Source organism: Carcharhinus amblyrhynchos, chromosome 19 (genome assembly GCF_965287045.1).
Source record: "Carcharhinus amblyrhynchos chromosome 19, sCarAmb.v2.hapA, whole genome shotgun sequence".
Lineage (NCBI taxonomy): Eukaryota > Metazoa > Chordata > Chondrichthyes > Carcharhiniformes > Carcharhinidae > Carcharhinus > Carcharhinus amblyrhynchos.
In genome coordinates this window covers 30,291,383-30,319,280 of record NC_137342.1, presented here as the reverse complement: position 1 = coordinate 30,319,280, position 27,898 = coordinate 30,291,383, and the positions used below count along the sequence as shown (strand labels likewise).

The window sequence follows — 27,898 nt, the reverse complement described above, 5'->3', positions numbered from 1 at the left end:
TTGATAATAAAACAACAAAACCAAGTATAAATGTCTCTTATTCATAGAGTAGAAACATACATATTTATAACAGCTGCTATTTACACCAACCAATACATTGCACTGCATATTGTGTTATAATCTGGGAGCTGTTCAATGGGACCTGGAATAAAAAATAAACAGCATTACAAACATTGAAACCATCTGTAGGAAAAAAATACATTGGTTATGATATCCACTTACCAACAGCAGCAATTGCAGGGCACTTATTGTAGATATACTTGGTGCATACATCCCTTACTGTATTGGCATCAACAGCCTAGTTTAAAAATGCAAAATACTATTTACTTTGTGTAAACTATAGTTGCATTAAATTTAAAACACCAATGCCTGCATACTAAGGGTAAGGGAAGATGGACAGAGAAACACATTCACTTACCTCAATCCTCGCTTCAAGCTCTGGGATTGGAATTCTTCTATTGTAACACAACATTTGTCTTCCAATATCTTCACAAATTGGTGTTGATCCTGCAAATGTTGAAATTCCAAATGAATATTTTAAACATGGTTATTAAATTCTACAAATAGATAAATAACCTTATTTTTACCATCAAGCTGCAGCAACATGTTTGTTTTTAAGAGGTTTTTGGCTCTAGCAACTTCACTGTCAGTAACGCTGGTACACAATCTCATCCTGAAATAGAAAAACTTCATTAGTGGCATATAAAGTCTCTGTCACTCTATTGACCACATTATTGGTTTCAACATGTGTAAAAATATTCTGTGGCAATGAGGTAATGATTAAAGGGTTTTTGGAATGTTGTTCCCAGTTAACTTGTACTTGCCATTTGTAGTGTGTGAATGTCTGTCACACAAGGATCATAAAAAGTGATTTGAGATTGAATAGTGCAGATGCGTTAACACTTATCTCATCTAGTACTTCTGTAATGATAAAGCCTCAGTACAATTGCAGCGCTAATAACTGATTCTTCAAGAATTTAGAATGAATACACTTGATAGAATGCCTGCTATTTAACAAACATTGATCACCATTCTGTGCATTACAGGGATATTTGTTTAAAGCTGAAAATTAGACAAAAATCAATGATACCAAAGAAAGCCATTTGGCCTTTCAAATCTGTGCATTTCTAAAGAGCAATCTAATTAGTCTCACTCCTCTGTTCTTTCCATACATTCCTGTGATTGTTCCTCCAGCCTTTCAGGTGGTACATTCCAAATCCTAATCACCTACTGAAGCAGTCCCTTAAAGTCAAGGGTGACTTGTTTCCACACAAACTGAGTTCCCGTGTGCCTGATGAGTCTGATGTGTGACCTAGTCTCTGTCACAGGTAGGGCAGACAGGGGTTGGAGGAGCAGGTGGGTAGGGTGCATGGCTCCAGCTTGCTCTAAGTGATATGTGTTCAGCTCCTTCCCAGTGCTTGCTGAGGCTGAGATAAGCATCACAGCAAGGAAGATTGAGAAGAGTGTCAGTGCAACAAGATTCACTTGACCCCAATTCAAAAGTGAATTGGGTCTACGATGGATCTATTGGTCAGGACCATGACTATGGAGCAGGTGGAGGCTTGTGATAAACTTTTGGGGGCCTCCTGAAATGGAGGACGTTGTATAATTCCTTTCAATTGAGTGTTGAAAGCCTTTGGGTCAAAGGGAGGCTGATTCGGTTCCACGTATTTCTCTTGTACTTGCTGCATAGTGAAGATTTTGTTTGTTGTGTCCCTAAGGGATATGGACGAAATGCAGGCAATTGAGATTAGCTGAGGGGTTTTAAAAAAAAAGGGCGGCATGAACAAGTTAGGCTGAAAGGCCTGTTTCCATGCTGTAAACCACTATGCCTCTAAGTGGGCAAAATCCTCATTAGGACACTAGGAGCTTGTAAGCCACAGGGAGGTGATCAAGGAGGACACTTGCAATGATCTTCTCCTTGTGGCTGATGGCAGGGAATTTCTTTTGTAGTTTTACGGCAGTCAGACCTGTCGACTTTCTTGAAGGTGGTCACAATTATGCCATCAGATCTCCTGGCATGTTCTCCTGGATAAATGAGGTCTTGTATTTGTGCCAATGGTGCTTCAACTGAGCTAAAGAATAAGGCATCAGGCACAAATGGAATCCCTGCTGAAGCATTACAACATGAAAGAAAAGCACTTCTGGCATGAATACAACTCCTAACCGCTCTTTGGGCGAAAGGTTTTTTTAAACAATTTCCAATGTTTGAAGGGTCGAGAACTAAAGGCAATGTCTCTAATCTAGAGGTTTTTTTTAAAAAACGCTTATCAAATTTCTTAACTTTCTCTATTCAAAATAGAATAATCCCAGCTTTTCCAGTCCTCCCTTATAACAATGTCAGCTTCCATATCTGCTAAGCCTTTAGTTTTAGAAACTGTTAACTACAATTAAGTTTTGTATAAATGCTATGTGGAGGAATATCAAATTTTAAAGCACTGATGATATATTGAACAATAGAAATGTGCATGATAGTCCCCAACCTTTAAAGTATTCTGTATTTAAGGCAGCTTTAGTTCCACAAAATAAACATACTGCAGTTTTCTATGAAAAGAGTAGCTAGTTAGAGATTACATGAAGATAGTCATGACAGTTAGCAAATAAGACTTGTGATGTATTATGGACACTCACTCACCACTCTCTCTGAACAAAATGCAGCATGCTGTCAATGGTGTTAGACTCACAGACCATATAAAGCCCCCAAAGACCAGTATCGGTATAGCAGGTGTTGAATGATTGGAAACTATGGCAGAGGTTACCCTGGCAAGCGATTTGTGCCATCTGACTGGATAGGTTCTGTGTTTGTTTAAAAAAAAGAGTAAATTGTTTATTCAGAAAGCCAACATAATTATAAAACAATTTAAAAAACTGAACGATGGCTAGAGTAGAACAGTTTCACAGTTTGGAAAGAGGCAAGATGTTCAAAACTACTTAAATACTAGATGTATGGTCCATGGTGGTATGATCTAATGCTGAGGATCTTGGGTTGCCTAGACATATGCAACAGCCCATGTGTGATAAACAACTGTGAAATAGGTAGACAGAAAAAAACAGCAAACAGGTTTGCAAGCTGATTCTGTAGCAGAAATCAGAAAATTACGCAAAAATATTGTTTTAAATTGCCAGTGATTGGTGAGAATCTACCAGAGTCTATTTGGTGCTCCCTGTATAGCTAACAGCTCCCTTCCTGGAAGTAAGTAAATGAGAGAAGGCTTTAAAGTGGTCTGGCAAAGTAATAAGAGGTTTATTTTTAGGCGCTGTTGGAATTTATCACTGTAGGATTCTCAGTTTAGCTTTATCACCACCAAAGGTACTGTTTCACAAGTATAGAATGGTGGTATAAATTATTAAAAGCTATATAAAAAAAATCAGGATTTTTTCCAATACTTACTGCACCACCACCAAAAGAACGGTCCCAGTTACCAATCAGGGTGTTTGCCACCATCAAAGGAATGGTGTCTGCATGTGACCAGCCAACAGCTTCAACAGCAATTGCAATATGAGCCAATGGCATCTTATCATCTCTTACACGAATCTGTTACAAACAAAATCATTAACACTTCAATACAAGTCTGCTGCAATTACTAAAATACCAGGAAAAATGTCAAGAAAATTTGAATAAGCCCAAAAATACAATGTCTGTACTAAAGTCTAAGTGTTTTGGAGTTGTGCATTTTAACACTTTACAATCTTAGACATTACTATGTACATTTTGTATAAATATTAACATCCCAGAATTGAATTAATTTGAAATTCACAACTTTCAAAGAACAAGGAGTTCCTGGAGTCAGTCACTCAATTCAGTTGAATGGAAGATTTTTCTTCCCTACTGGAATTCTTAATGTAATGAGATTCATATAATACAATAAACTTAATACAAAGTAGTTACCAATAATTGTTACACAATTAGAGATTGCCTTCCTAAGTCTCTCTTTTCTCCTTCCTACTAGTTGACATTAAGCGTACAAGCTAACACAAAGTTGTACAATAAAGTAAAACTTTGTCCTTCTTGTGATTGATTAAGGAACTAATTTCCGTTCTTTGTTTTCCTAATTCGATCACAAAAATGAATACATTTGTTTTGCTGCACAGGATGAAGGAGTGACAAATAACAATTGGAAAGATGAAGAGACATGTTAACACCAGCTGGTACTCCATGTTGCATCACGCTCTCAATCCTACAAGGGCACTGCAGATCTCTGCAAACTCAAGGAATTGTGCAAAGTCACACACAAAGTGAAGTAACAAAAACTGGTCTTGTATCAACCACTTGTGACCAAACTGTACTGAGGGAATTCGAACCAAATCTCCCACCCATATTCTCAGTCTTGCAACAGAATGCAAAATTTGAAGTGTTGGGCCTTTGTTCACATACCTCGCTTCCTGTGAATTTACAGGGAGGCAAGTGTGGTGTAGAATTACTGTCATCGGTCGTTAATAGATTACCAAAATGATGTTTTGCCAAGTCAACTAATTCTTCATGGCTCACTCCTGCAAGAAGAAATTCAAACTTTAAAGAATTGAAAAAGAATGTCCTGGCAGACATACAGAAATATATTCAATTTTTCCAGACATACAGTACTTGCAATGTAAAGCTGATCACCAGGCCAGAAGCAATTTAAACAAAACATATACAACTTAAAGTCCTATTCATCAAGGCATTTATTTCTTCCCTTCCTTTTGAAGGTACTGACTCCTTATTCGGCTGGGTTTGTGTGTGTACTGATCACCTTTCAGTACTTTGCCAAACTGGCCATTACTCATGTGTCTGCTCTGACTGTCACAGGCTAATGAACTGCAGAGAGCAGTACAGTTATCCTCAACTGACATTCACATATGTGCATTTCTAGCAGGGAACAAATAATGTTTGGAGCAGGAACAAAGGCTGATGTTTCCTCTCAAACCTGTAACACTAACTGCTCTACAGAGCACAAATCAAGGATTGAATCTGGGATCTTCTTTATCTGTGAGACAGATTTACACATACAATAAACTCAGCTACTTGGGGTATATAACTGGAGTTAAATACAAAAAGAAAGCAGTTACACAGTGCATTATATACTTGAATGGAATTTTCAGTGTACAGATCAGTCACAAGCAGCAAAGGAAAATGCAAACAGACTTAGTTAAATCTTGATCAAAAAAGCAAATGGCATATTAAGCTTCATATTAATCTCCTTAGCTTATGCTCAAGAATGGCATTTCCCAATAAACTTTTTTTTACATTTAATAGCACACCCTCCCTTAATAAACGTTCATAACAATAACAAAGGAAATTAAATCGACCAACTATACCAAAACTGTTTGTTTTGGTATACAAACTATTCTTTGTTGCCTGACAGCACTGTGATGCAGCAACACAGTGGTTAGTACCATTGCTTCAGCATTAGGGGAGCTGGGTTCAATTCCCAGTTTGGGTGACTGTGTGGAATTTGCACATTCTCCCCGTGTTTGTGTGAGTTTCCTCTGGGTCTTCCGGTTTCCTCCCACAGTCCAAAGATGTGCAGATTAGGTTGACTTGCCATGATAAATTGACTAGTGTCAGGGAGATTAACAGGGTAAATGAGGGTTATGGAAATAGGGCCTGCATGGGATTGTGGTTGGTATAGACGCAATGGACCGAATGGCCTCCTTCTGTATGTAGGGATTCTATGAGCCAGGTTCGATTCCTAGCTTCAGTTACTGTCTGTGTTGAGTTTGCATGTTCTCCCTGTGTCTGCGTGGATTTCCTCCCCCAGTCCAAAAGATGCTGGTTGGGTGCATTGGCCAAATTCTCCCTTAGTGTGTACCCGAACAGGCTTCGGAATGTAGTGACTGGGGGATTTTCACAGCAACTTCATTGCAGTGTTAATGTAAACTTACTTGCAACGTTAATAAATAAACTTTAAACAATAGAATGAAGATCAATGCTTATTAGAAAATAAGTCTGAAAATACTCTAACCTCCGGCAGCAGCTAATACCATCCTTGGTCCTTTGTAGTGCGTTGTGATATACTCCACTAAGTCATTCCGAGTTATAGATCTGTTACAACAATTATTCTAGTGAGTTTTATTCAGAAAAAAGTTTCAAGATGACTATTAAAAAGGACACAAGTACATACAAATACATACTTAATGTTCTCCGTAGGACCCAAAATGGTACGCCCTAAAGCTGTAGCCTGATAGGCTGTTGCATGCAGATAGTCAAATACTACTTCCTGAAGATTGGTTTCAACTTCTTGCATTTCCCTTAGAATAACTCCTCGCTCACGTTCAATCTCAGCCGCTCCCAAGGTGCTGTTCTGGATAATGTCTGCGAGGATTTCTACAGCTGTGTGCAAAGCATCAAAAACGTACACTTATTTTTTAAATCTGATTTTTTATGACCAAGTTCTTGTCAAGGAAACCTGTAACATTATTACGTGGCACACTTTGTTCCAACAGCAAATTGGGCGGCACGGTAGCAGTGGTTAGCACTGCTGCTTCACAGCTCCAGGGTCCAATTCCCAGCTTGGGTCACTGTCTGTGCGGAGTTTGCACGTTCTCCTCGTGTCTGCGTGGGTTTCCTCCGGGTACTCCGGTTTCCTCCCACAGTCCAAAGATGTGCAGGTTAGGTTAATTGGCCATGCTGAGAAATTGCCCCTTAGTGTCCAGGGATGTGTAGGTTAGAGGGATTAGTAGGTGGGATATGAGGGTAGGGCCTGAGTGGGATTGTGTTCGGTGCAGACTCGATGGGCCAAAGGGCCTCTTTCTGCACTGTAGTGTTCTATGAATTATTATAGTTTCAGGAAAATATAATGCAATATTCACAATGAATTCAGATTAAAGAGCACATTATTCTGTGTGTGGGATGCAGGTGGATGCATCTCTTCCAGTTTACAGGCCACAAAAGAAATTTAATTTACTGAACTATGGGTCTTTTTAAAGTAAGAAAACTTTATGTTCTATATAGCATTCAGGTTCAAAAGCTAATTAGACATTAACTGAATCACCTCTGGGCAGATCTTTAGAAAATGCTTTAGCATAATACACCGTTTGTTCTCTTGATGTGTATGCATTTAAATGGGCTCCCATGTTCTCAATTTCAAGTTCCAAATCTAGCTGAGAGCGTTTCTTTGTGCCCTGTGGGGGGAGGAGGAAGAATAGGTTTACTGGCAATGTATTGAATTGCGAAGAAAGAACAGCCATTATACTAGGTCTGATCCCAAACTAAGCTTCAAACTCAATAGCTAGTCCACCCTCCAAAGCTGACAATCCAATTACCCTTCTCTACAACCTGTCTCTGCTGAAAACTGCAAACGTCTCCACTTCACAAAAACTCCAACTATCCCACGTGAAGTCTCACCACCCATTACCCCTGAACTATCTATCTAAGGCTACCGGGGGGACTTTAAACTAGAAAGGATGGGGGGAGGGAATTGCGATGGGGAAACTGGGACGGAGGAGGTTAGCTCCCAGGTAGGGGAGGACCGCAGGCAGTATGGGAGGGAGGTTAGACAGGGGGTGGAGAAGGGAAATGCCCAGACTGAGGGGCTGAAGTGTATATATTTTAATGCAAGGAGTGTAGTGAATAAGGTAGATGAGCTTAGGGCGTGGATTGCTGCTTGGGATTGTGATGTGGTGGCCATTACGGAGACTTGGATGTCTCAGGGACAGGACTGGGTACTTCAGGTTCCAGGTTTCAGATGCTTCAGGAAGGACAGGGAGGATGGCAGAAGAGGTGGTGGAGTGGCACTGTTGATCAGGGACAGTGTCATGGCTGCAGAGAAAGAGGATGCTGTGGAGGGACTATCTACAGAGTCTCTGTGGGTGGAAGTTACGAACAGCAAAGGGTCGAAAACTTTGCTGGGTGCATTCTATAGGCCGCCCAATAGTGACAGGGAAGTTGAAGTGCAGATAGGGAAACAGATTCTGGAGAGATGTATTAATAACAGAGTTGTCGTGATGGGAGACTTCAATTTCCCAAACATCGACTGGAATATCCCTAGGGTAAGGGGTTTGGATGGGGAGGAGTTTGTTAGGTGTGTTCAGGAAGGGTTCCTGACACAGTATGTGGATAAGCCTATGAGGGGAGAGGCTGTACTTGACCTGGTACTGGCGAATGAACCAGGGCAGGTGATGGATCTCTCGGTAGGAGAGCATCTTGGGAATGGTGACCATAATTCTATCTCCTTCACAATTGCATTGGAATGAGACAGGATCAGGCAGGCTAGGAAGGTGTTTGTCTGGAGTAAGGGGAGATATGAAGAAGTCAGGAAGTTACTTGGACAAATAAACTGGAAGGAGGCGTTCTTAGGGAAAAGTACCGAAGGAAGGTGGCGGATATTCAAGGAATGTTTGTCTGGAGCTATGCATGACAACGTTCCGATGAGACAAGGGGGTTTTGGTAGGTCGCGGGAACCGTGGTGCACGAAGGCTGTGTTGAACCTAGTCAGGAGGAAAGGGAAGGTGTACAAAAGGTTCAGGGAACTAGGAGAGGTTAAGGATCTTGAGGAGTATAAGGACTGTAGTAAGGGGCTTAAAAGGGAAATTAGGAGAGCCAGAAGGGGTCATGAGAAGACCTTGGCGGGTAAGATTAAGGAGAATCCCAAGGCCTTCTATAAATATGTGAAAGGTAAAAGGATGAGAAGAGAAGGGATAGGACCTATAAAAGGTGAAGGGGGAAAGGTCTGTGTGGAACCAGAAGAAATGGCAGAGGTGCTTAATGAGTACTTTGCCTCAGTATTCACGGTGGAAGCTGATCTGGGAGATTTTGCTACGGATTTGCAGCAGATGGAAAAGATTGAGTTTGTGGATATTAAGGTGGAGGATGTGTTAGAACTTTTGAATTCTATCAAGATAGATAAGTCGCCGGGACCAGATGGGATATACCCCAGGATACTGTGGGAGGCGAGGGAAGTGATTGCAGAGCCCCTGGCGATGATCTTTGCGTCGTCAATGGAGACGGGAGAGGTTCCGGAAGATTGGAGGATTGCGGATGTTGTCCCTATTTTCAAGAAAGGGAACAGAGATAGCCCGGGAAATTACCGACCGGTGAGTCTGACCTCAGTGGTTGGTAAGCTGATGGAGAGGCTTCTGAGGGACAAGATTTACGAGCATTTGGAGAGGTTTGACATGATCAGGAATAGTCAGCATGGATTTGTCAAGGGCAGGTCGTGCCTTACAAGCCTAGTTGAGTTCTTCGATAATGTGACTGAACACATTGACGAAGGAAGTGCCGTGGACGTAGTGTACATGGACTTCAGCAAGGCGTTTGATAAGGTCCCCCATGCAAGACTTCTTGAGAAGGTGAGAAGGCATGGGATCCAAGGGCCTTTGGCCTTGTGGATCCAGAACTGGCTTGCCTGCAGAAGGCAGAGAGTGGTTGTGGATGGGTCTTTTTCTGAATGGAGGTCAGTCACCAGTGGAGTGCCCCAGGGATCTGTTCTAGGACCCTTGCTGTTTGTCATTTTCATAAATGACCTGGATGAGGAAGTGGAGGGATGGGTAAGTAAGTTCGCTGATGACACGAAGGTCGGTGGTGTTGTGGATGGTCTGGAAGGATGTCAAAAGTTGCAGCAGGACATAAATAGGATGCAGGACTGGGCGGAGAAGTGGCAGATGGACTTCAATGCGGATAAATGCGTAGTCGTCCATTTTGGCAGAACCAACGGGATGAACGAGTACACTATCAAGGGCAGGAGTCTTAGTAGTGTTGAACAGCAGAAGGATCTTGGGGTCTGGGTCCACAGGACTCTTAAATCGGCCTCGCAGGTGGAAGAGGTGGTCAAGAAGGCGTATGGTGTACTGGCCTTCATTAATCGAGGGATTGAGTTTAGGAGTCGGGAGGTAATGCTGCAACTTTATAAGACCCTTGTCAGGCCTCATTTGGAGTACTGTGCGCAGTTCTGGTCGCCTCACTATAGGAAAGACGTAGAAGCTATTGAAAGGGTACAGAGGAGATTTACAAGGATGTTGCCTGGACTGGGAGGCATGCCTTATGAAGTTAGGTTGAGGGAGCTGGGTCTCTTTTCCCTGGAGAGACGAAGGTTGAGAGGTGACCTGATAGAGGTTTATAAAATGTTGAGAGGAATGGATAGGGTGGATTCTCAGAGGCTATTTCCCCGGGTTGAAATGGTCGCTACGAGAGGACACAGATTTAAGGTGCGGGGAGGAAAGTACAGAAGTGATGTTAGGGGTAAGTTTTTCACTCAGAGGGTGGTGAGTGAGTGGAATCGGCTGCCATCAGTGGTGGTGGAGGCGAACTCGCTGGGGTCTTTTAAAAGACTTCTGGATGAGTATATGGGGTTTTATGGGATTGGGGGTTATAGATAGGTGTTGATGTGATCGGCACAACTCGTGGGCCGAAGGGCCTGTTTGTGCTGTAGTGTTCTATGTTCTATCTGAATTACCAAGGGATAACAGCAGAGGCCCTATGACAGTAGGGATGGAACCAATACACCATCACTAAAGACCACGTCCTCACAGATCCCACAGCCCGGCCCCCTGGTATCAACCTGCCACACCAACATTGGGCATTCCTCAACTGCTTTTTAACTGGCCAAGGCAGCAAATCAGCACAAGTAGGGTCTTGCAAGGAACCCAGACTGCAGTTGCTCTGCACCCTAATCAATGACTCACATCACTGGGGACTGCCCTCTGACAGTATTCAGCAGAAGGGTCAGAGAGCTCCATAGTGGAAGCTATTGCCTGGCTTGGTGATTATTGCACACATTAGCAAACTCTGAACTTGGTGAATACTATTGCTCCTGCCCCACTGAGCACATATGTTTATACACTCTCACTCCACTCTCCTTCTGCAACCCTCCAGTCCCAAATTCCTGCTTGCAATCTCAGTTTTTCCAATTCTAGTTGTTTATGTCCCTTCTTTCTGCTCCCTCCCATTTTCACTCATGAAAATATTGATGTCTTATTTCCATTGCTTTAATTCCCAAATCACTTCAGTTTGCTTCAACATCAAAAAGCTACTCAAACCCCACCCTTTCCCCAACTCCAGCTCAGGTCTGATCGTCACTTAATAAAGCTTCACCAACATTTTACTACATGAAAAAGTACTATATAAATGAAAGTTACTACTTTTAAAAGAATTTACGAAACAGGCTGAAAACCCCGATGGCAGGTGTTGCCTTACTTTGAAAGCCATGTGCTCCAAGAAATGAGCGGTTCCATTGTTCTTCTTGTTCTCGTAGCGGCTGCCTGCATCAATCCACAGGCCAACCTACAGAAAACAACAAGCACTACTCAGGAGGAAGCATACATCTTTTAAGGAAAACCAAATAATACCCTCACAAGAATACCTATGGGTAATCTAGGCTCCCCTAACCGGTCATTACTTCGTCTGTATTCCAATTACAGATACAGTTGAGCTGTAAGGTTGGTGCGTGGATCACTCGATCGGACATATAGTGGCATATTTTGAAAAAATATTGAGAATTGCGGCCTCAACACAAAAAACTCCATGATATAAGAAAATTATACAAGAGCACAGACATTTGAAAGGCAGACTATAGATGGTAAAAGCCATAAATGGCAAATGGGACTCTGCTGCACTATCGGCTTATTGGAAAGTTGCCAGCTATGAGATAATTTAGGCTAGAGATTCTTTAAAAAAAAGCATGGGACTGAATTCACTAAAGCAGAATAAGTTGTGGAGAGATGCGGTAAAAGTGTTTAAAATTATGAACGAGAGTAAAATATTTCCACTGGCATTAAAATCATAATCAGTATTTAAAACATTAAATACCGGCAAGATCATTTTTTCATACAGATTTATTAATGAATACTTTAACATCTGTTGAAGCTGTCAGTTATGATAGCCAAGAGAGAATTCTGTAACTATTGAACGATGCAGGGAAAAGGAACTAGTGCAGATAACTTCAATAGGAAAACTGTCTCCTATGTAACTGAATAGATTTTTGGCTCAGCAAATTAAGAGATATAGTTTTAGTACAGAGAGCAGTTGAAGTAAATCCTCCAAGATCTTGTTGGCTGGCGAAGCAGACCTGTAGAGGCAAATGGCTTATTCCTTCCCTATTTTGTGTTCTCGATCTGTCTATAGCTTTGGCACAGTTGACCAAACCATCCTCATCATTTGCCTTTCTTCTGTCATCTAACTGGGTGTGACTGCATTCGCCTGGTTATATTCTCATCTATCTAATCATACTCAGAAATTTACTTGCAATGGTTTTGCCTTCTGCTTCCACACAGTGCAATCATGGCTAGTCTCCCACTTTCCAACTTATATAATCTTATTTCATCCCAAACTTAGCTCGCTCTCTATATCCTAACTGCACTAAACCCAGTTCACCCATCACTTCTCTGTTTGCTGCCACACACCAGCTCTCAGCCAAGCAATGCCTCAATTTTAAAATGCTCATCCTTGTTTCTAAATCCCTCCATTGTTTACCCCTTGCCATTTCTATAAATTTGCCCAGTCCTATAAGCTTCCATAGTTGCACTCATCCAGTTATAGAATCATTTTAGTGCAGGAACCATTCAGTCCATCGAGCCTGCACTGACAACAATCCCACCCAGACTCTATCCCTGTAATCCCACATATTTACCCTGCCAGACCCCCTGACACTAAGGGGCACTTTATCATGGCCATCAACCTAACCCGCACATTTTTGGACAATGGGAGAACATCGGAGCACCTGGAGGAAACAAGAGCAGACATGGGGAGAATGTGCAAACTCCACACAGTCACCCGAGGTTGGAACTGAACCCGGGTCCCTGGCACTGACAGGCAGCAGTGCTGACCACTGTGTCACTCACTCTAGTCATGGGCACAAATGTATCACAGTTCTAGCCTTTTGTGCGTCCTAGATTTCAATTGCTTCATGATCGGCAGCCAAACCTTCAGCTACGGAGGCCATAAGCTTTGGATTCCCTTATTAAACCCCTCCACCCACCTTTAGAACACGTCTTAAAACCTACCTCTTTAATCAAACTTTTGGTAATCCGCCTATTATTCAAAAAATTGTACATATCCAAAGATTGAGTTACATCCAGCAGCGTGGGAACAAGTCAATTGTAGCTATTTTTTCAAAAGAAAAGGAAACCGAAGATGAAACACTTAAGTTATAGTTCTGTAAATCTTGAATAGGAAAGTCACTTGAAACAATGAAGTTTAAGGGATCATACTGAAGGATAGAAGTTAATTAGAAATAGCAAGTGTAGTTTTGAAAAGAGACATTGGTGCTTAATGTGTTTAGTCAATATAAGAACATAAGAAATAGAAGCAGGAGTACGCCATCTAGCCCTTCAAGCCTGCCCCGCCATTCAATAAGATCATGGCTGATCTGAAGTGGATCAGTTCCACTTTCCCGCTTTCTCCCCATAACCCTTAATTCCCTTGCCTACCAAAAACCCATCCACCCGTGTCTTAAATATATTTAGCGAGGTAGCCTCTACCACATCAACGGGCAGAGAATTCCATAGATTCACCACCCTTTGAGTGAAGAAGTTACTCCTCAACTCCGTTCTAAACTGACCCCCCTTATCTTGAGGCTGTGCCCTCTAGTCCTGCTGTCCTTTCTGAGCAGGAAGAATCTCTCTACCTCTACCCTATCCATCCCTTTCATTATCTTATACGTCTCTATAAGATCCCCCTTCATCCTCCTAAATTCCAACGAGTACAAACCCAGTCTATTTAGTCTCTCCTCATAGTTCAACCCCCTCATCTCCGGTATCAGCCTAGTGAACCTCCTCTGCACTCCCTCCAAGGCCAGAATATCCTTGCGCAAGTGCGGCGACCAAAACTGCACACAGTACTCCAGCTGCGGCCTCACCAGTGCCCTGTACAGTCGCAGCAAGACCTCCCTGCTTTTATATTCAATCCCCCTCGCTATAAAGGCCAGCATCCCATTTGCCTTCCTGATCACCTGCTGCACCTGCAGGCTGGGTTTTTGCGACTCATGCACAAGGAGCCCCAGGTCCCTCTGCACTATAGCATGCTGCAGCTTTTTGCCCTTTAAATAGTAGTCCCTCCTACTATTATTCTTGCCAAAGTGGATAACCTCACACTTGCTAACATTGTACTCCATCTGCCAGGTCCTCACCCACTCGCTTAGCCTATCTAGACCCCTCTGCAGACTTTCCACACCCTCCGCACAATTTGCTTTTCCACTTATCTTTGTGTCATCAGCAAATTTCGACATCCTATACTCGAGATTAAATATCTATTCGATTGAGGCAGTGAAATAAGAATGCTTGGAATTAAAATCAAAGAACAACAGCATGGGAAACAGGCCCTTCGGCCCAACGAGCCTGCACTGCCATTTTAATATTGTGAGTGCCCTCTTCTACCTAAACCTTTGTCTATGACTATTGGACTCCACAATAAAGGAACCATAACCAGATTGAATCAGAATATTGGGCTGCATAGGTATTTGATTAGGCGATAAAGGAGCAATAATTGGCATGTTCTTAGATTGGCAGCGATATTCCCTAAGGATCAATACTGGGGTCTCAATTTTTCATGATATTCATAAATGACTTGGACGAAGGAACAGTGAGTCGTATATCTAAATCAAAAGCAAAACACTGCAGAGGTTGAAGATGTGAAATAAAACAAAGTGTTGGGAAAACTCAGCAGCATCTGTGAAAGAGAAACAGAGTTAACATTTTAAGTTCAAGGTGACTCTTTTGAAACTGATGCTCAGTTTGAGTTCTGCCTTGGCCACCTGGCGTCAGACTTTCTTTGTCCAAACACAGCTATAACAACTAAATTCCAGAAGTGAAGTGAGAGTGACTAATTTTGACAAAATGTGGCATTAAGGAGCCTTTGCAAAATTGAAGTCAACTGGAAACAAGGGGAAGATTTTCCACTGGTTGAAGTCATACACAGTACATAGAAAGATGAGTGAGATTACTGGATACACACAATACTGTACTTCAGAAGTGATCTTACCAAGGCCTGATATAACCTTAAAATGAAATTTCTTATTTACAAAGGACTCTCTAGCTTTACAGCATTAAGATTAATCAAGTAGTCTATTTCTCCCTTCTTTATTATCAGCTGCTCTCCAAAGAAACTCCAACATGGTGGGGTGCCATCATCAACTTCAGAATTGATGGCTATCAGCAACAGTTGTAGGGCAGCATGGTGGCACAGAGCCTCACAGCGCCAAGGACGCAGATTTGATTCTCAGCTTGGGTCACTGTCTGTGCAGAGCCTGCATGTTCTACCACAGAACATAGATAAGCTGCAGAGCTGGGCTGAGAGGTGGCAAATGGAGTTTAATGCGGAAAAGTGTGAGGTGATTCACTTTGGTAAGAGTAACAGGAGTACAGAATATAGGGCTAATGGAAGGACTTGTCGACGAGCAGAGAGATCTCGGTGTACATGTGCCACCCAGGTTTTAAGGTTGTTAAGAAGGCATACGGTGTGTCAGCTTTTATCAGTAGAGGGATTGAATTTTAGAGCCATGAAGTCATGTTGCAACTTTACAAAACTTTGGTGCGGCCGCACTTGGAGTATTGCGTACAGTTCTGGTCACCACATTACAAGAAAGATGTGGCGGCATTGGAAAGGGTGCAGAGGTGGTTTACCAGGACGTTGCCTGGTATGGTGAGAAGGTCTTATGAGGAAAGGCTGAGGGACTTGAGGTTATTTTTGTTAGAGAGAAGAAGGTTTAGAGGTGACCTAATTGAGGCATACAAGATGGTTCGATAGGGTGAACAGTGAGAGCCTTTTTCCTCGGATGGTGATGGCTAACACGAGGGGACACAGCTTCAAATTAAGGGGTGGCAATTGTAGGATGGATGTCAGAGGTAGGTTCTTTACTCAGAGGGTAGTAAGGGCGTGAAGTGCCCTGCCTGCAGCAGTTGTTGACTCGCCAACTTTAAGGGCATTCAAATGGTCAGTGGATAGGCATATGGATAACATTGGAATAGTTTAGGTTAGAGGATCAATAGATTGGTTCCACTGGTCGGCGTAACATCAAGGGCCGAAGGGCCTGTACTGCACTGTAATGTTCTTATGTTCTATGTTCTACCCATGTCTGCATGGGTTTCCTCTGGGTGCTTCAGTTTCCTCCCACAGTCCAAAAGACACATTAGTTAGATGCGTAGGCCATGCTAAATTCTCCCTCAGTGTACCCAAACAGGTGCCGGAGTGTGGCGACCAGGGTATTTTCAGAGTAACTTCATGGCAGTGTTAATGCAAGCCTATTTGTGACATAAATAAATAAATACTGTCAATCTGAAATTTTCTTTCACAAATCTTTCCTTGGAAACAGGGAAGAAAAGCAACATCCCAAAGACAAAACAACTCAGAGCATGCAGGCTCAATTATAAAGCAACTCTAATGAACCCATATCAGTTCCAACATACGGCAACCCAGCAACAGCAAAGTTATTTGCTTCGTTGATGAATCATATCCTCTAGGGTGCAGCAATGCCAATTAATAGTTCATTTAAGCGTGTGAGCCACATCACAGGAAATGAAGTAATATATCATTATTACATTAGCTAATGTAGAGGAAGAATGAGCACTCAGGAAAATAAACCAAAGGCAGGATGCAACAAAATTCTTAGTTTCACCAGGAGAGAGACTCAAGGAGATATATACAGTTTAAAAGACAAAGTTAAAGAATAAAAGCAAGTAGAGTCAAAATGGCAGAGTTCATCATAGGTAAAACTGGGCTACATTGATCCCAAACCTGAAATATCAGGTTCAACACATAACGATTGAACCATTTCAAAACTGTTGTTGCGGATGTTTGCAGAATTCTGGACATCATAAGGAGCTGACAATTGAAGATGCAATCTGTAAGAATTTAGAAGCTCGGTTAGATCTAGAATATCTTGAAGGCAGCAGCACACCTTTTTCACCCCTAGTGGGCTCTTTGAATCTCAACCACAGGACAGGGATTTGTCAGCATGAGCCAGGACAAAGATCTCCAAGCAACCAGAAGTTGAGGCAACACAACACACAAACAGAAAAGCAAGTAAAAATGGCAATTTTCTTGTATTTTCTTTCCCTCAACATTTTTATAAATATTTTACTTATTGTGTTGATTATTTTAGCTATCCAAAGAAAGTTCCTGCTGACAGTGTTATGCTCACAGTGAAATTTATTTTTGATCATAGTGATGATGACGTTTGTCCATTGTTGTCAATGGTGACAGCCTTAAGATTTACTTCTTTTTGGTATAGTTTGTTGATTTTTACATGATTAGAAAGTCTGATTTTTGTGAGGAATCTTTTCTCATACACAGAATATTAGATGTTAGACTGGGAGTGATCTCTGTTGATATCTTTTGGGGCTCTCTTCTTTTTGAGCTGGATCTGATTTGCTTCCAGCTTTGCCCTGCCACCATGTTTTTTTTGGGTACCAATTTGCATGTCATAAGCATTTTATATCAGATAGTATGCCAGGGGTGCAGCCTGGATCGTTAAGGGAGAAGGAGGAAGGAACCTACCCTTGGTATCAATCTGATTGGAGATTCGTACTACTATGGTTGGCAAGTGCAGCAAGGTTTCAGGAGGAGGAAGATGAAGAGTTTGGACGAACATAACAAACATTTATACACTGCCTTCAAAGCAAGGAATGGCCAAGAAGCTTCACAACCAGATTCAAGTGAGACAGATGCCAGTTGGGAAAGAAAGGATTAGAAGAAGTGACAAAATAGGTTTTTAAAAAGTAGTAAAGGTAACATGCTTGAAGAGGGAGTTCCAAAGCAGCAAATCAGGTGGCTGAATGTTTTGCCCCTAGTGGTGGGATGAAGACTAGCGACAAAGCAGCAGAGCATTCAGCATAGGGGACAGAACCAAAGGAGATTGCAAAGAAGGAGAAAGGACATTTACAGAGAAGAATTTTAAACCTAATGCTTTACGATTCTTGGGACATAGGAAAAGGATAGCCCATTTAGCCCCTGGGCCTTGTTCTCTGCCAATCAATGAAATCACAGTTGATCTGCAATCTAACTTCTTATGTATGTCTTTACCTCATATCCCATAACACCTTTGGTAAACAAAAATCTATCTCAATTTTAAAATTAACGTATGACCTAACATCAATTGCAGTTGAGTTGGAGAGTTCCAAACTTATCACCTTTAATTGAAGCAACATTTCCTTAATTTTATTCATAAAAGCTGTGGCTCTAATTTTTTTTAAACTATGCCCCCTTGATTCTACAACTAACAGGTAGGTTTAGCACTACCTACCTTGTCTGTAGCTCTTAATATCTTGAAAGCTTTGATCAATCATCCTTTAAGCTTCTAATTTTCAGGGAATATACCTCTAATGTGTTTAATCTCTCCATTTGAATCAAGATAACATTCTAGTAAATTTACACAGCACTCCCTCCAAAGGAATGCTGTGTAGATTTATTGGAATATTATGGTGCTAAGGTGTGACACCCAGCGCTGCTCAAATAACTCCAGGTCTGGTCTAACTAGAGCTTTATATAGCTGAAGCATGACTTCCACTTGTTGTATTTAGTTCTCTAAACAGAAAGACAAGGACTTGATTAGCTTTTTTGATTTTCTGTACTTGTTCATGACATTTTAATGATCTGTGTTCCTGGATCCCCAAGTCTCTACCCACCTTCAGGCTTTTCACCATTTAGGAAGTACCCCGTTCTATCCTTTTAGGTCCAATACATTTGGCTACACTGAAATCTATTTACCACAGTTTTGCCCATTCACTGAATTTTCCAATATTTTGGAAATGTTGTGCATTTTTCTATCCTGCTTACAATATTGCCTGTCATCAGAACATTTGGATATCATATTCTGTCCCATCATTTAAGTTAATAAATGGTGAATAACTGAAACTTCTTCTAATCCTTTCTTTCCCAACTGGCACATCCCCTTGTGGAACACCACTAATAACATTCTGCCAATTAGAGTACTTACTCATTGACCTCATCTATCTCCTACTCAGCCAATTTCCTAACCAAGGCAATAATTTGCATTCAAATTCACAAGCTTCAGCTTCAGCTTAATGGTAAAGAAGAAATGTAGGAGAAGGGATAACCAGCTATGGTTATCGAAGGAAATAAAGGAGAGTATTAAATTAAAAGCTGATGCATTTAGAGTGGCTAAAAGTAGTGGGTGAGTAGAAGATTGGGAGAGGTTTAAAAATCAATAAAGAATGACTAAGAAGTTGATAAAGAAAGGAAGGATAGACTATGAAGCTAAACTAGCACTAAATATAAAAAAGGACAGTAAGAGTTTTTACAAATATATAAAGAGGAGGAGGCTGGCTAGGGTGAATGTTGGACCCTTAGAGGATGAGAGGGGGGATTTAGTGGTGGGAGATGAAGAAATGGAGGAGGCCTTAAATAAGTTTTTTGCCTCGGTCTTCACGGAGGAGGATGCGAATAGTTTGCTGGATATTAAAGATAGAAGGATGGTAGGAGTTGAGGGCCTGAATGCGATTACTACAACTAGAGAGGTAGTGCTTGATAGACTAATGGGACTGATGGTGGTCAAGTCCCCAGGACTGGATGGAATGCATCCCAGCATTCTGAAGGAAATGGCAGAGGTGATAGTAGATGCCTTAGTGATTATTTATCAAACTTCACTGGATTCTGGGGAAGTGCCGGAAGATTGGAAAATGGCTAATGTTACGCCGCTGTTTAAAAAAGGTAGCAGGCAAAAGGCAGGGGATTATAGGCCGGTTAATTTAACGTCTATAGTTGGAAAAATGCTTGAATCCGTCATCAAAGAAGAAATAGCGAGGCACCTAGAAAAGAAGGGTTTGATAGAGCAGACGCAGCACGGATTCGTTAAGGGGAAGTCGTGTTTGACGAATTTATTGGATTTCTATGAGGATATGACTAGTGCGGTAGACACAGGGGAACCGGTGGATGTGGTGTTTCTCGATTTTCAAAAGGCGTTTGATAAGGTGTCACACAAAAGGTTGCTTCAGAAGGTTAGGGGGCATGGAGTTGGGGGTAAGGTGTTAGCATGGATAGAGGATTGGTTGTCTAATAGGAGGCAGAGAGTTGGTATCAATGGGTGCTATTCTGACTGGCGGTTGGTGACTAGTGGAGTGCCGCAGGGTTCGGTGCTGGGGCCTCGGCTATTTACCATTTATATAGATGATCTGGAGGAGGGGGCTGAGTGTAGGGTGATGAAATTTGCTGATGACACAAAGATGAGTGGAAAAGCAAATTGTGCGGAGGGTGTGGAAAGTCTGCAGAGGGATCTGGATAGGCTAAGCGAGTGGGCGAGGACCTGGCAGATGGAGTATAATGTTAGCAAGTATGAGGTTATCCACTTTGGCAGAAATAATAGTAGGAGGAATATATACTTAAAAGAGTGAAAAGCTGCAGCATGCTACGGTGCAGAGGGACCTGGGAGTCCTTGTGCATGAGTCGCAAAAACCCAGCCTGCAGGTGCAGCAGGTGGTCAAGAAGGCGAATAGAATGCTGGCCTTTATAGCGAGGGGGATTGAATATAAAAGCAGGGAGGTCTTGCTGCGACTATACAGGGCACTGGTGAGGCCGCAGCTGGAGTACTGTGAGCAGTTTTGGTTGCCGCACTTGCGCAAGGATATTTTGGCCTTGGAGGGAGTGCAGAGGAGGTTCACTAGGCTGATACCAGAGATGAGGGGGTTGGGCTATGAAGAGAGACTAAATAGACTGGGTCTGTACTTGTTGGAGTTTAGAAGGATGAAGGGGGATCTTATAGAGACGTATAAAATAATGAAAGGGATGGATAGGGTAGAGGTAGAGAGATTCTTCCTGCTCAGGGAAGGGGGAGGGGGGGGAACTTCTTCACTCAAAGGGTGGTGAATCTCTGGAATTCTCTGCCCATTGAAGTGGTGGAGGCTACCTCGCTAAATATATTTAAGTCTTGGGTAAATGGGTTTTTGACAGACAAGGAAATTAAGGGTTATGGGGAGAAAGCGGGAAAGTGGAGCTGATCCACTTCAGATCAGCCATGATCTTACTGAATGGCAGGGCAGGCTCGAAGGGCTAGATGGCCTACTCCTGCTCCTATTTCTTATGATCTTATGTTTAGCTAACAAGCTCATCAAATGCCTTCTGAAGGTCATATAGGTATCATCCAAAAGCATTTCCCTTCCAACACGTTTGCAACAACAGCCTGGCCATCACTGGGTTTGCAGGCGATACAGGAATTAACAAGTGCAAAGGATTAGAGTTGAAATTATACAATGCACCAACAGGAGGAGATCACTTGGCCCATCGAATCCATACCGACCCCATCTGACAGAGCATCCGACTCAAGTCCAGCACCGCCCCATCTCAACAGACACACCCTGTCAATCTCCTAACCATCCTGGGACATGGCCAGTCCACCTAACGTGATCATCTTTGGCCGTGGGAGGAAACTGGAGCACCTGGAAGAAACCCACACAGACATGGGGAGAATGTGCAAACTCCAGTCACCTAAGGCTGGAATAGAATTTGGATTTCTGGTGCTGTGAGACAGCAATGCTGACCACTGTGCCACCGTGTCGCTCAAACAGAGAACAAAGATGTAGGTCAGTTAATAGTAGTCTATAAACTGAAACCCTTGAATGTAAATATTTTATATTTATTAAACATGCTTAATGTTGTGTGCTTATAGCAAAATTATAGGTGGTCCATGAGTTCTAAGGTACACCAATCAAATGGTCATTGGGAGAAGGCTCAGACATCCTGAATATAAATAATTCAATAAAGTACCAACAGATGTATACAACTTGGCAATTCAATCCCTGGTTTCTAAAATGCACAACAAGAAAAAGATTAAGCAAGTGACAAATACAAAGTGCTTCAATTTAGCTCAGTACTTACTGTACATGTTGGAAGACTAGAGTCTTCAGATGTCACTCGTAGTCCATTTTCCAGAACAGTGACTTCTGTTTCGGGAATATTCAGAACGTGTGTAGCTGCTGCTCGAGTTGCCTGGAATCGCTTCCAGTTGTGTAGGATGGGCTAAAATAATAAGTCAAAAATATCTTTTAATAAAGGGGCAAAATAATTGCAGAAAAACAGTTACAAAGAAGATTTGTAATCGACAGTGTTCCTAATGACTAATTACAGAGAACTAAATTTCCACACAGCATCATCCATAAACAGCAATGAATTAAACAATCAGACAATAGGTCAAGATGCTGGCAAAACACCACCATTCATCTTCATGAAGTGCCACTGGATATTTTACATTCATCTGAGGAAGACGGTTAATATTTCATCCAAAAAAACACAACAGTGTTCTCTCACTACATACAACTGAGTGTCAGCCTAGATTTTGTACTTCAATTATCCAAATGTAGATTGGAACAGTGGCAGTGAAAGGGGGCAAAAATTCCAAGATCATGTTCAGGAAATTTTTCTACAGCAATATGTGTCCAAACAAGAAAGGATGTACTGACGAACCTGGCTCTTGGAAATGAGGTGGGCCAAGAAGATCATGTGTAGGTGGAGAAAAAAATTCAGGGACAACGATCATTGTATCCCAAAAGTTTTGGATGATAGAAAAGAATAATAGGCAATACAGAGTAAAAATAATTAATTTGAGAAGAGCTGATGACAATGGGACAAAAATGGAGCTGGGTTAGGTAGATTGGAACAAAAGGCTAGTGGGAAAAACTGCAGCTGAACAATGGGCTGTCTTCAAAACAAAAATGGTCCTGGCACAATCAAGGTGTATTCCCTAAAGAGGGAAAGGTACGATAAACAAATCCTGAGCTCCCTGGAAGAAAATGACAGCTTATAATAGGTGTCTAGAAAACACAATTGAGAATCAACAGGAATACAGAAGATTCACAGGGGAGGTGAAAAAGCACATTTGAGAAGCAGAGGGACTATGAGAAAAGACTGGCAGCCAACATTAAAGAGAATTCCAAAGTTTTCTAAAAGGGTGGGAAAAGGAGGCATAGGGCCGATTAAGGATGTAAAAGGGAATATACACAGAGGCTGGGAGCATAGGCAAAATATTAAATACTTTACATCCATCTTTATTAAGGAAGTAAATGCTACCCAGGACATGATGAGAGATAAGGGAACTGTAGCCCTAGAAAGGTTCAAAATTGATAAGGAGGAAGTGTTGGTATTTAAATTTATAAGGCAATGGGACCAGATGAGATGCATCCAAGGATTTTGAAGGAAGTGAAATCGGAAAAAAAAACAGGGGTGCTGGCCGTAATCTTCCAGTCTTCTTGAGATTCAGAGAAGATGCCAGAGGAATGGGGAATGGTTCAAAAAAAAAGGATAGCCCCAGCAAATATAGGCCAGTCAGTTTAACATCAGAGCTGTACAAGCTCCAAATAACAATTACTTGGGATAGAATTAGTAATCACATGGAAAAACGTGGGTTGATTAGGAATAGCCAGTGTAGAAAGCTTGTTGACTTAAATTGCTGGAATTTTTGAAAAGATAAAAAAAATTTGATGAGGGTAATGTAGTTGATGTGATGTGCATGGACTCTCAGAAGGCATTTGATGCAATGCAACACGATAGGCCACTGAGAAAAGTTATACCCTCATGGAATAAATGAGACAGTAGTAACATGGATACAAAAGTGGCTGAATAATAGCAAGATTTGAAGATTTTTAGGTAATAATATCCAGAGTACGACAGGAACGAACAGAGAGCAGGATTTTACAGCTCGCTTGCCCCAAAACCGTAAAATCCCACCAAAGTCAACGGACCTTCCCATGCTCCACCTCTTGCCCCCTCTGACGCCTGTGGTGGGCAGGCCGGTAAAATTCTGGCCAGAACGTACAAACATAAAAAGAGCAGCAAATACAGTCAAAGAGGAAATGATTGTAAAAAAGCAACATTAATGGCTCTTTACTTAAATGTCAGATTTGGCACAAAATAAGTATATTTGCAGCACAAATTTATGTTAACGAGTATGGTCTTATAGCCATTACAGAGATGTGGTTACAAGGAGATTTAAACTGGGAACTAAATATTCAGTGGTAGGTCACTTTTCATAAGTATGATCACAAGAAATGACCTTGGATCAGAAGGTGGAGAATCCATATGGGTGGAGGCAAGAAATAACAAGTGAAACACAGGCTCCTTAGAGAATGAAACTAGGGAAGTAATAATGCAGAATATCAGGAAGCGGCAGAGGAGTTAAATAAATATTTTACTTCAGTCTTCTTATTGGAAGACACTAATAACATCCCAAAAAATACTTAATGGAATCAAAGAGGAAAAGAGGGGAAGAACTATCAATAGAGAAATGAGGCTAACGGTCAGTAAGTCTTCTGGACCTGATGGGTTCCATCCTAGGATATCAACGGACTAGCTACAAAGATAATGGTAGCAATCTTCCAAGAATCCGTAAATTCTGGAAAGTTCCAGCAGATTGGAAAACTGCTAATGTATCATCCTTATTCAAAGAGGGAGGGAAACAAAAAAACAAGTAACCATAAGCCAATTATCTTAACACTTGCTCCGGGAGAATATTATAGAGTTCATCATAAAGGATGTAACAGCAGAGCATTTAGAAATATGTATTATAATCAGAGTCAGCATGAAAGCTTCATAAAGGGGAAATCATGTCTGACAAATTTATTAGAATTCTTTGAGCAGGATAGATAAATGGGAACCAGGTGTAATGTACTTGGATTTCCAAAAAGTGTTTGATAAGGTAATGTACAAAAGGCTACGAAATAAAATAAGCGCCCATGATGTCAGGATAATATATTAGCATTGGTAAAGGATTAGCTAACTACTAGAGAACAAGAAATTTGGGATAAGAAGGGCGTTTTCAGGATGGCAAACTGTAACTGGTGGACTACCACAGGGATCAGTGCTGGGGCCACAATTATTTACAATATATATTAATGACTTAAATGAAGAAAGTGAATGTACTATTGTCAAGTTTGCGGATGACATAAAAATAGTGGGAAGGCAAGTCTTGTCACCCTCGAGTCTACAGAAAGATATAGACAAATTATGCGAGTGGGCCAAAACTTGGCTGGTGGACTATAATGTAGGAAAATGTGAAGTTATGCACTTTGGTAGGGAGAATAAAGGAGCTGAATACTATTTAAATTGAGAAAGATGTAACACAGGAATTTGGAGGCTCACAAAAAGTAGCATGCAAGTTCAGCAGGCAAATGGAATGTTGGCCTTTATTTCAAAGGGGATGGAGTATAAAAATAGGGAAGTCTTGCTAAAACTATACAAGGCACTTGAGTGTTGTTGGAACTGCAATCATCTAGGCAAGTGGAGAATATTCCATTACACTTTTAAATTGTGCCTTTGAGATGGTGGGCAAGGTTTGGGGAGTCAAGAGGTGAGATACTAGCCACTGGATTCCTAGTCACTGACCTGCTCTGGTAACCACAGTATGTATATGGCTAGTCCAGTTCAGTGTTTGGTCAATGGTAACCCCCAGGATGTTGATGAACTAGATTCGGGGAGGATGTTTTCCCTGGTTCGGAAATCTAGAACTAGGGGGACACAATCTCAGGACCATTTAGAACTGAGATGAGGAAATACTTTTCACTCAAAAGGGTAGTGAACCTGTGGAATCTGCTACCACAGAAGATAGTGGAGGCAAAGACACTGAATGTATTAAAAAAGTGATAAATAATTTTTAGATTTTAATGGCATCACTGAGACAGAGGAGCAGCCATGCTCGCATTAAATGGCAGAGCAAGCTCAAACGGAATGCTTACACAGGCTCCTTTCTATATTTCTAAGGAAGATATACTGGAATTAGAAGCAGTCCAGAGAAGGTTCACTAGGTTGATCCCAGGTATGGAGGGATTTTCTTATGAGAGGTTAAGTAGGCTGGGCTTGTACTCATTGACGTTTAGAAGAACGAGAGCCAGCCTTATTGCAACACATAGGATTCTCAGGGAGCTTTAGAGTAGATGCTGAGAAGTTATTTCCCCTTGTGGGAGAGTCTAGGACCAGAAGGCATAATCTCAGAGTAAGGGGGCACCCATTTAAAGACAGAGACGAGGAAGAATTTCTTCTCTCAGAGAGTAATAAATTTGTGGAATTCTTTACAGCAGATGTCTATAAAGGCTAGGTCATTGAGTAAGTTCATGGCTAACATAGATTTTTAATCAGTAAAAGAATCAAGGGTTTTGGAAATAAGGCAAGAAAGGGGATTTGAGGATTGTCAGATCAGTAGTGGTCTCATTGAATGGTGGCACAGACCCTATGGGCCAAATGGCCTACTTCTACTCCTAGGTCTTAGTGTAAGAATCTATGCATGCAATGGTTTGGAAAAGCTATCCCATTGTTGCTCGATATGTGATGAGTTTAATTTATTACTAGGTGGTTATCAGGATGGATTCCTTGATTCTCTTACTGATTAGCAATCTATCTCATCTTTGAACATTTTTAAGGGGCCAGGCCTATGCAGCTCGTGATGCTTTATTAGAATGTGCTTTTGTTTTGGAAACTGTGAATGTACTCACAGCTTATAAACAAAAATGTTCTGGATGCTTCACGATAAGGCAGAAAACAGAAGTTGAGGATTATCATATCAGATCAGTCCTGATCTCCCTGAATAGCAGAACAGACTTGATGAGCTGAACAATATAATTCTGCTTCTACGCCTTGGGGTATTAGTGATATTCCCCAGGAGTCGGTATTAGGACCCCTGCTTTTCCTGAGATACATTAACGATCTAGATGTAGATATGCAGGGGACAATTTCAAAGTCTGCGATGACACAAATCTTGAAAGTACTGTAAATTATAAAGAGGACAGTGTAAAACTCCAGAAGAATATAGCTATGTTGATGGAGTGGGCAAATAGATGGCAGATGAAGTTCAATGCTGAGAAGGTGATGCATTTTGGGTAGAAGGAACATGGAGAGACAATGTAAACTAAGGGGAGAAATTAAGAGAATTCAGGAGTAAAGTACCCGAACATATATGTGCATAGATCATCAAAGGTGGCAGGACAGGTGACGACAGCAGTTAAAGCGTACTGTATTCTGGGCTTCATTAATAGGGTCATGAAGTACAAAAGCAAGGAGGTTATGCTGAACTTACACAAGACACTAGTTACACCTCATCTTGAATACATTGTATAGTTCAGGGCATCACAGTATAGGAAGGATTGAACACACTGTAGAGAGTACAGAAGAGATTTACAAGAATGGTTTGAGTGATGAGAAACTTCAGTTATGCGGATAGATTGGGGAGGTTGGGACTATTCTCCTTGGGGAGAAGACTAAGAGGAGATAGATATGTTCAAAATCATGAGGTGACTGTACAGAGTAGATAGGGAGAAACTGTTCCTGCTCATAAAAGGATCAAGGATTCCATGAATTGCACAAAGTCAGGATGCTTGTTTGGAGAGCTGGTGATGTTGCAACGGGCCAAATGGTCTCCTTTTACATTGTAGGAATTCTGTCACTGGAGTCAATGAGAGATGAAGCTTGAAGGCATAATCGCGTGACTATGGTTATCTCACTCCTACATCTCAATACTATTTATAACAGAGACATAAAATAACATATTCAGAAGTAGAACTTCAATTTGATTTCAATTCAGTAATTATTACTTCACCATGAAGACCACAACAAGATCGTTGACAAACATTCCCAGTCGCTTCTTTAATACCATCACTAAACCACAGCCTGGCCTTGACTCAGTCACATTAACCACGCTCATTCCCCGGCCCCAAACGCTCGTTTAAAGAAAAGTTTCCCATTTTCAACAATTGGGTCGGCCGGCTCTGATCTACAAGTTGTGCGGTTTGATCCCCGAGCTTACCTGCCGCTTACCAGCAGTCCAAACCCTCCGGAGGAGTCTCCGGCCAGCAACACGGCTGAATCCCTGCAAAACAGCCGCCATCTTTCCGCCGCTACCGAGCATGCACACGCCCCTGGTCTTACGTCACCAGTAGGCAGCCACGCACAGGGCATTCCAATCGAGCCACGGACTCTCCTGATGGATGGGCAGCCCTGCTTGGGAACTCCGAGTACAAGCTCAAGAGTGGATACACATTCCCTCCCGTTGATACCTGG

General features: G+C 41.7%; 1 protein-coding gene across 1 annotated transcript; it reads right to left on the bottom strand.

The window, feature by feature from the left end:
* Positions 1–33: 33 nt before the first annotated feature.
* On the bottom strand, positions 34–27,898 carry pmpcb (peptidase, mitochondrial processing subunit beta). Its single transcript, XM_080207467.1, has 13 exons — positions 27,645–27,898; positions 21,737–21,877; positions 11,111–11,197; positions 6,972–7,101; positions 6,112–6,310; positions 5,943–6,022; positions 4,376–4,491; positions 3,392–3,535; positions 2,636–2,796; positions 588–673; positions 419–507; positions 223–298; positions 34–142 (listed from the first exon to the last, which is right to left on the bottom strand). Exons 1-13 carry the CDS (start codon positions 27,744–27,746, stop codon positions 81–83), a joined length of 1,473 nt encoding a protein of 490 aa, XP_080063593.1. The 5' UTR covers positions 27,747–27,898; the 3' UTR covers positions 34–80.

What these genes read in the sequence shown, in the direction of transcription:
- pmpcb (XM_080207467.1), bottom strand. Translation starts at nt 27,746, where the DNA reads ATGCTCGGTAGCGGCGGAAAGATGGCGGCTGTTTTGCAGGGATTCAGC. An exon ending in GGACTGCTGGTAAGCGGCAG is followed by an intron (nt 21,878 to 27,644) that starts GTAAGCTCGGGG and finishes TTATTATTTTAG; the next exon opens with CCCATCCTACACAACTGGAA. An exon ending in TTCTAAAGATCTGCCCAGAG is followed by an intron (nt 6,311 to 6,971) that starts GTGATTCAGTTA and finishes CTTTGCACACAG; the next exon opens with CTGTAGAAATCCTCGCAGAC.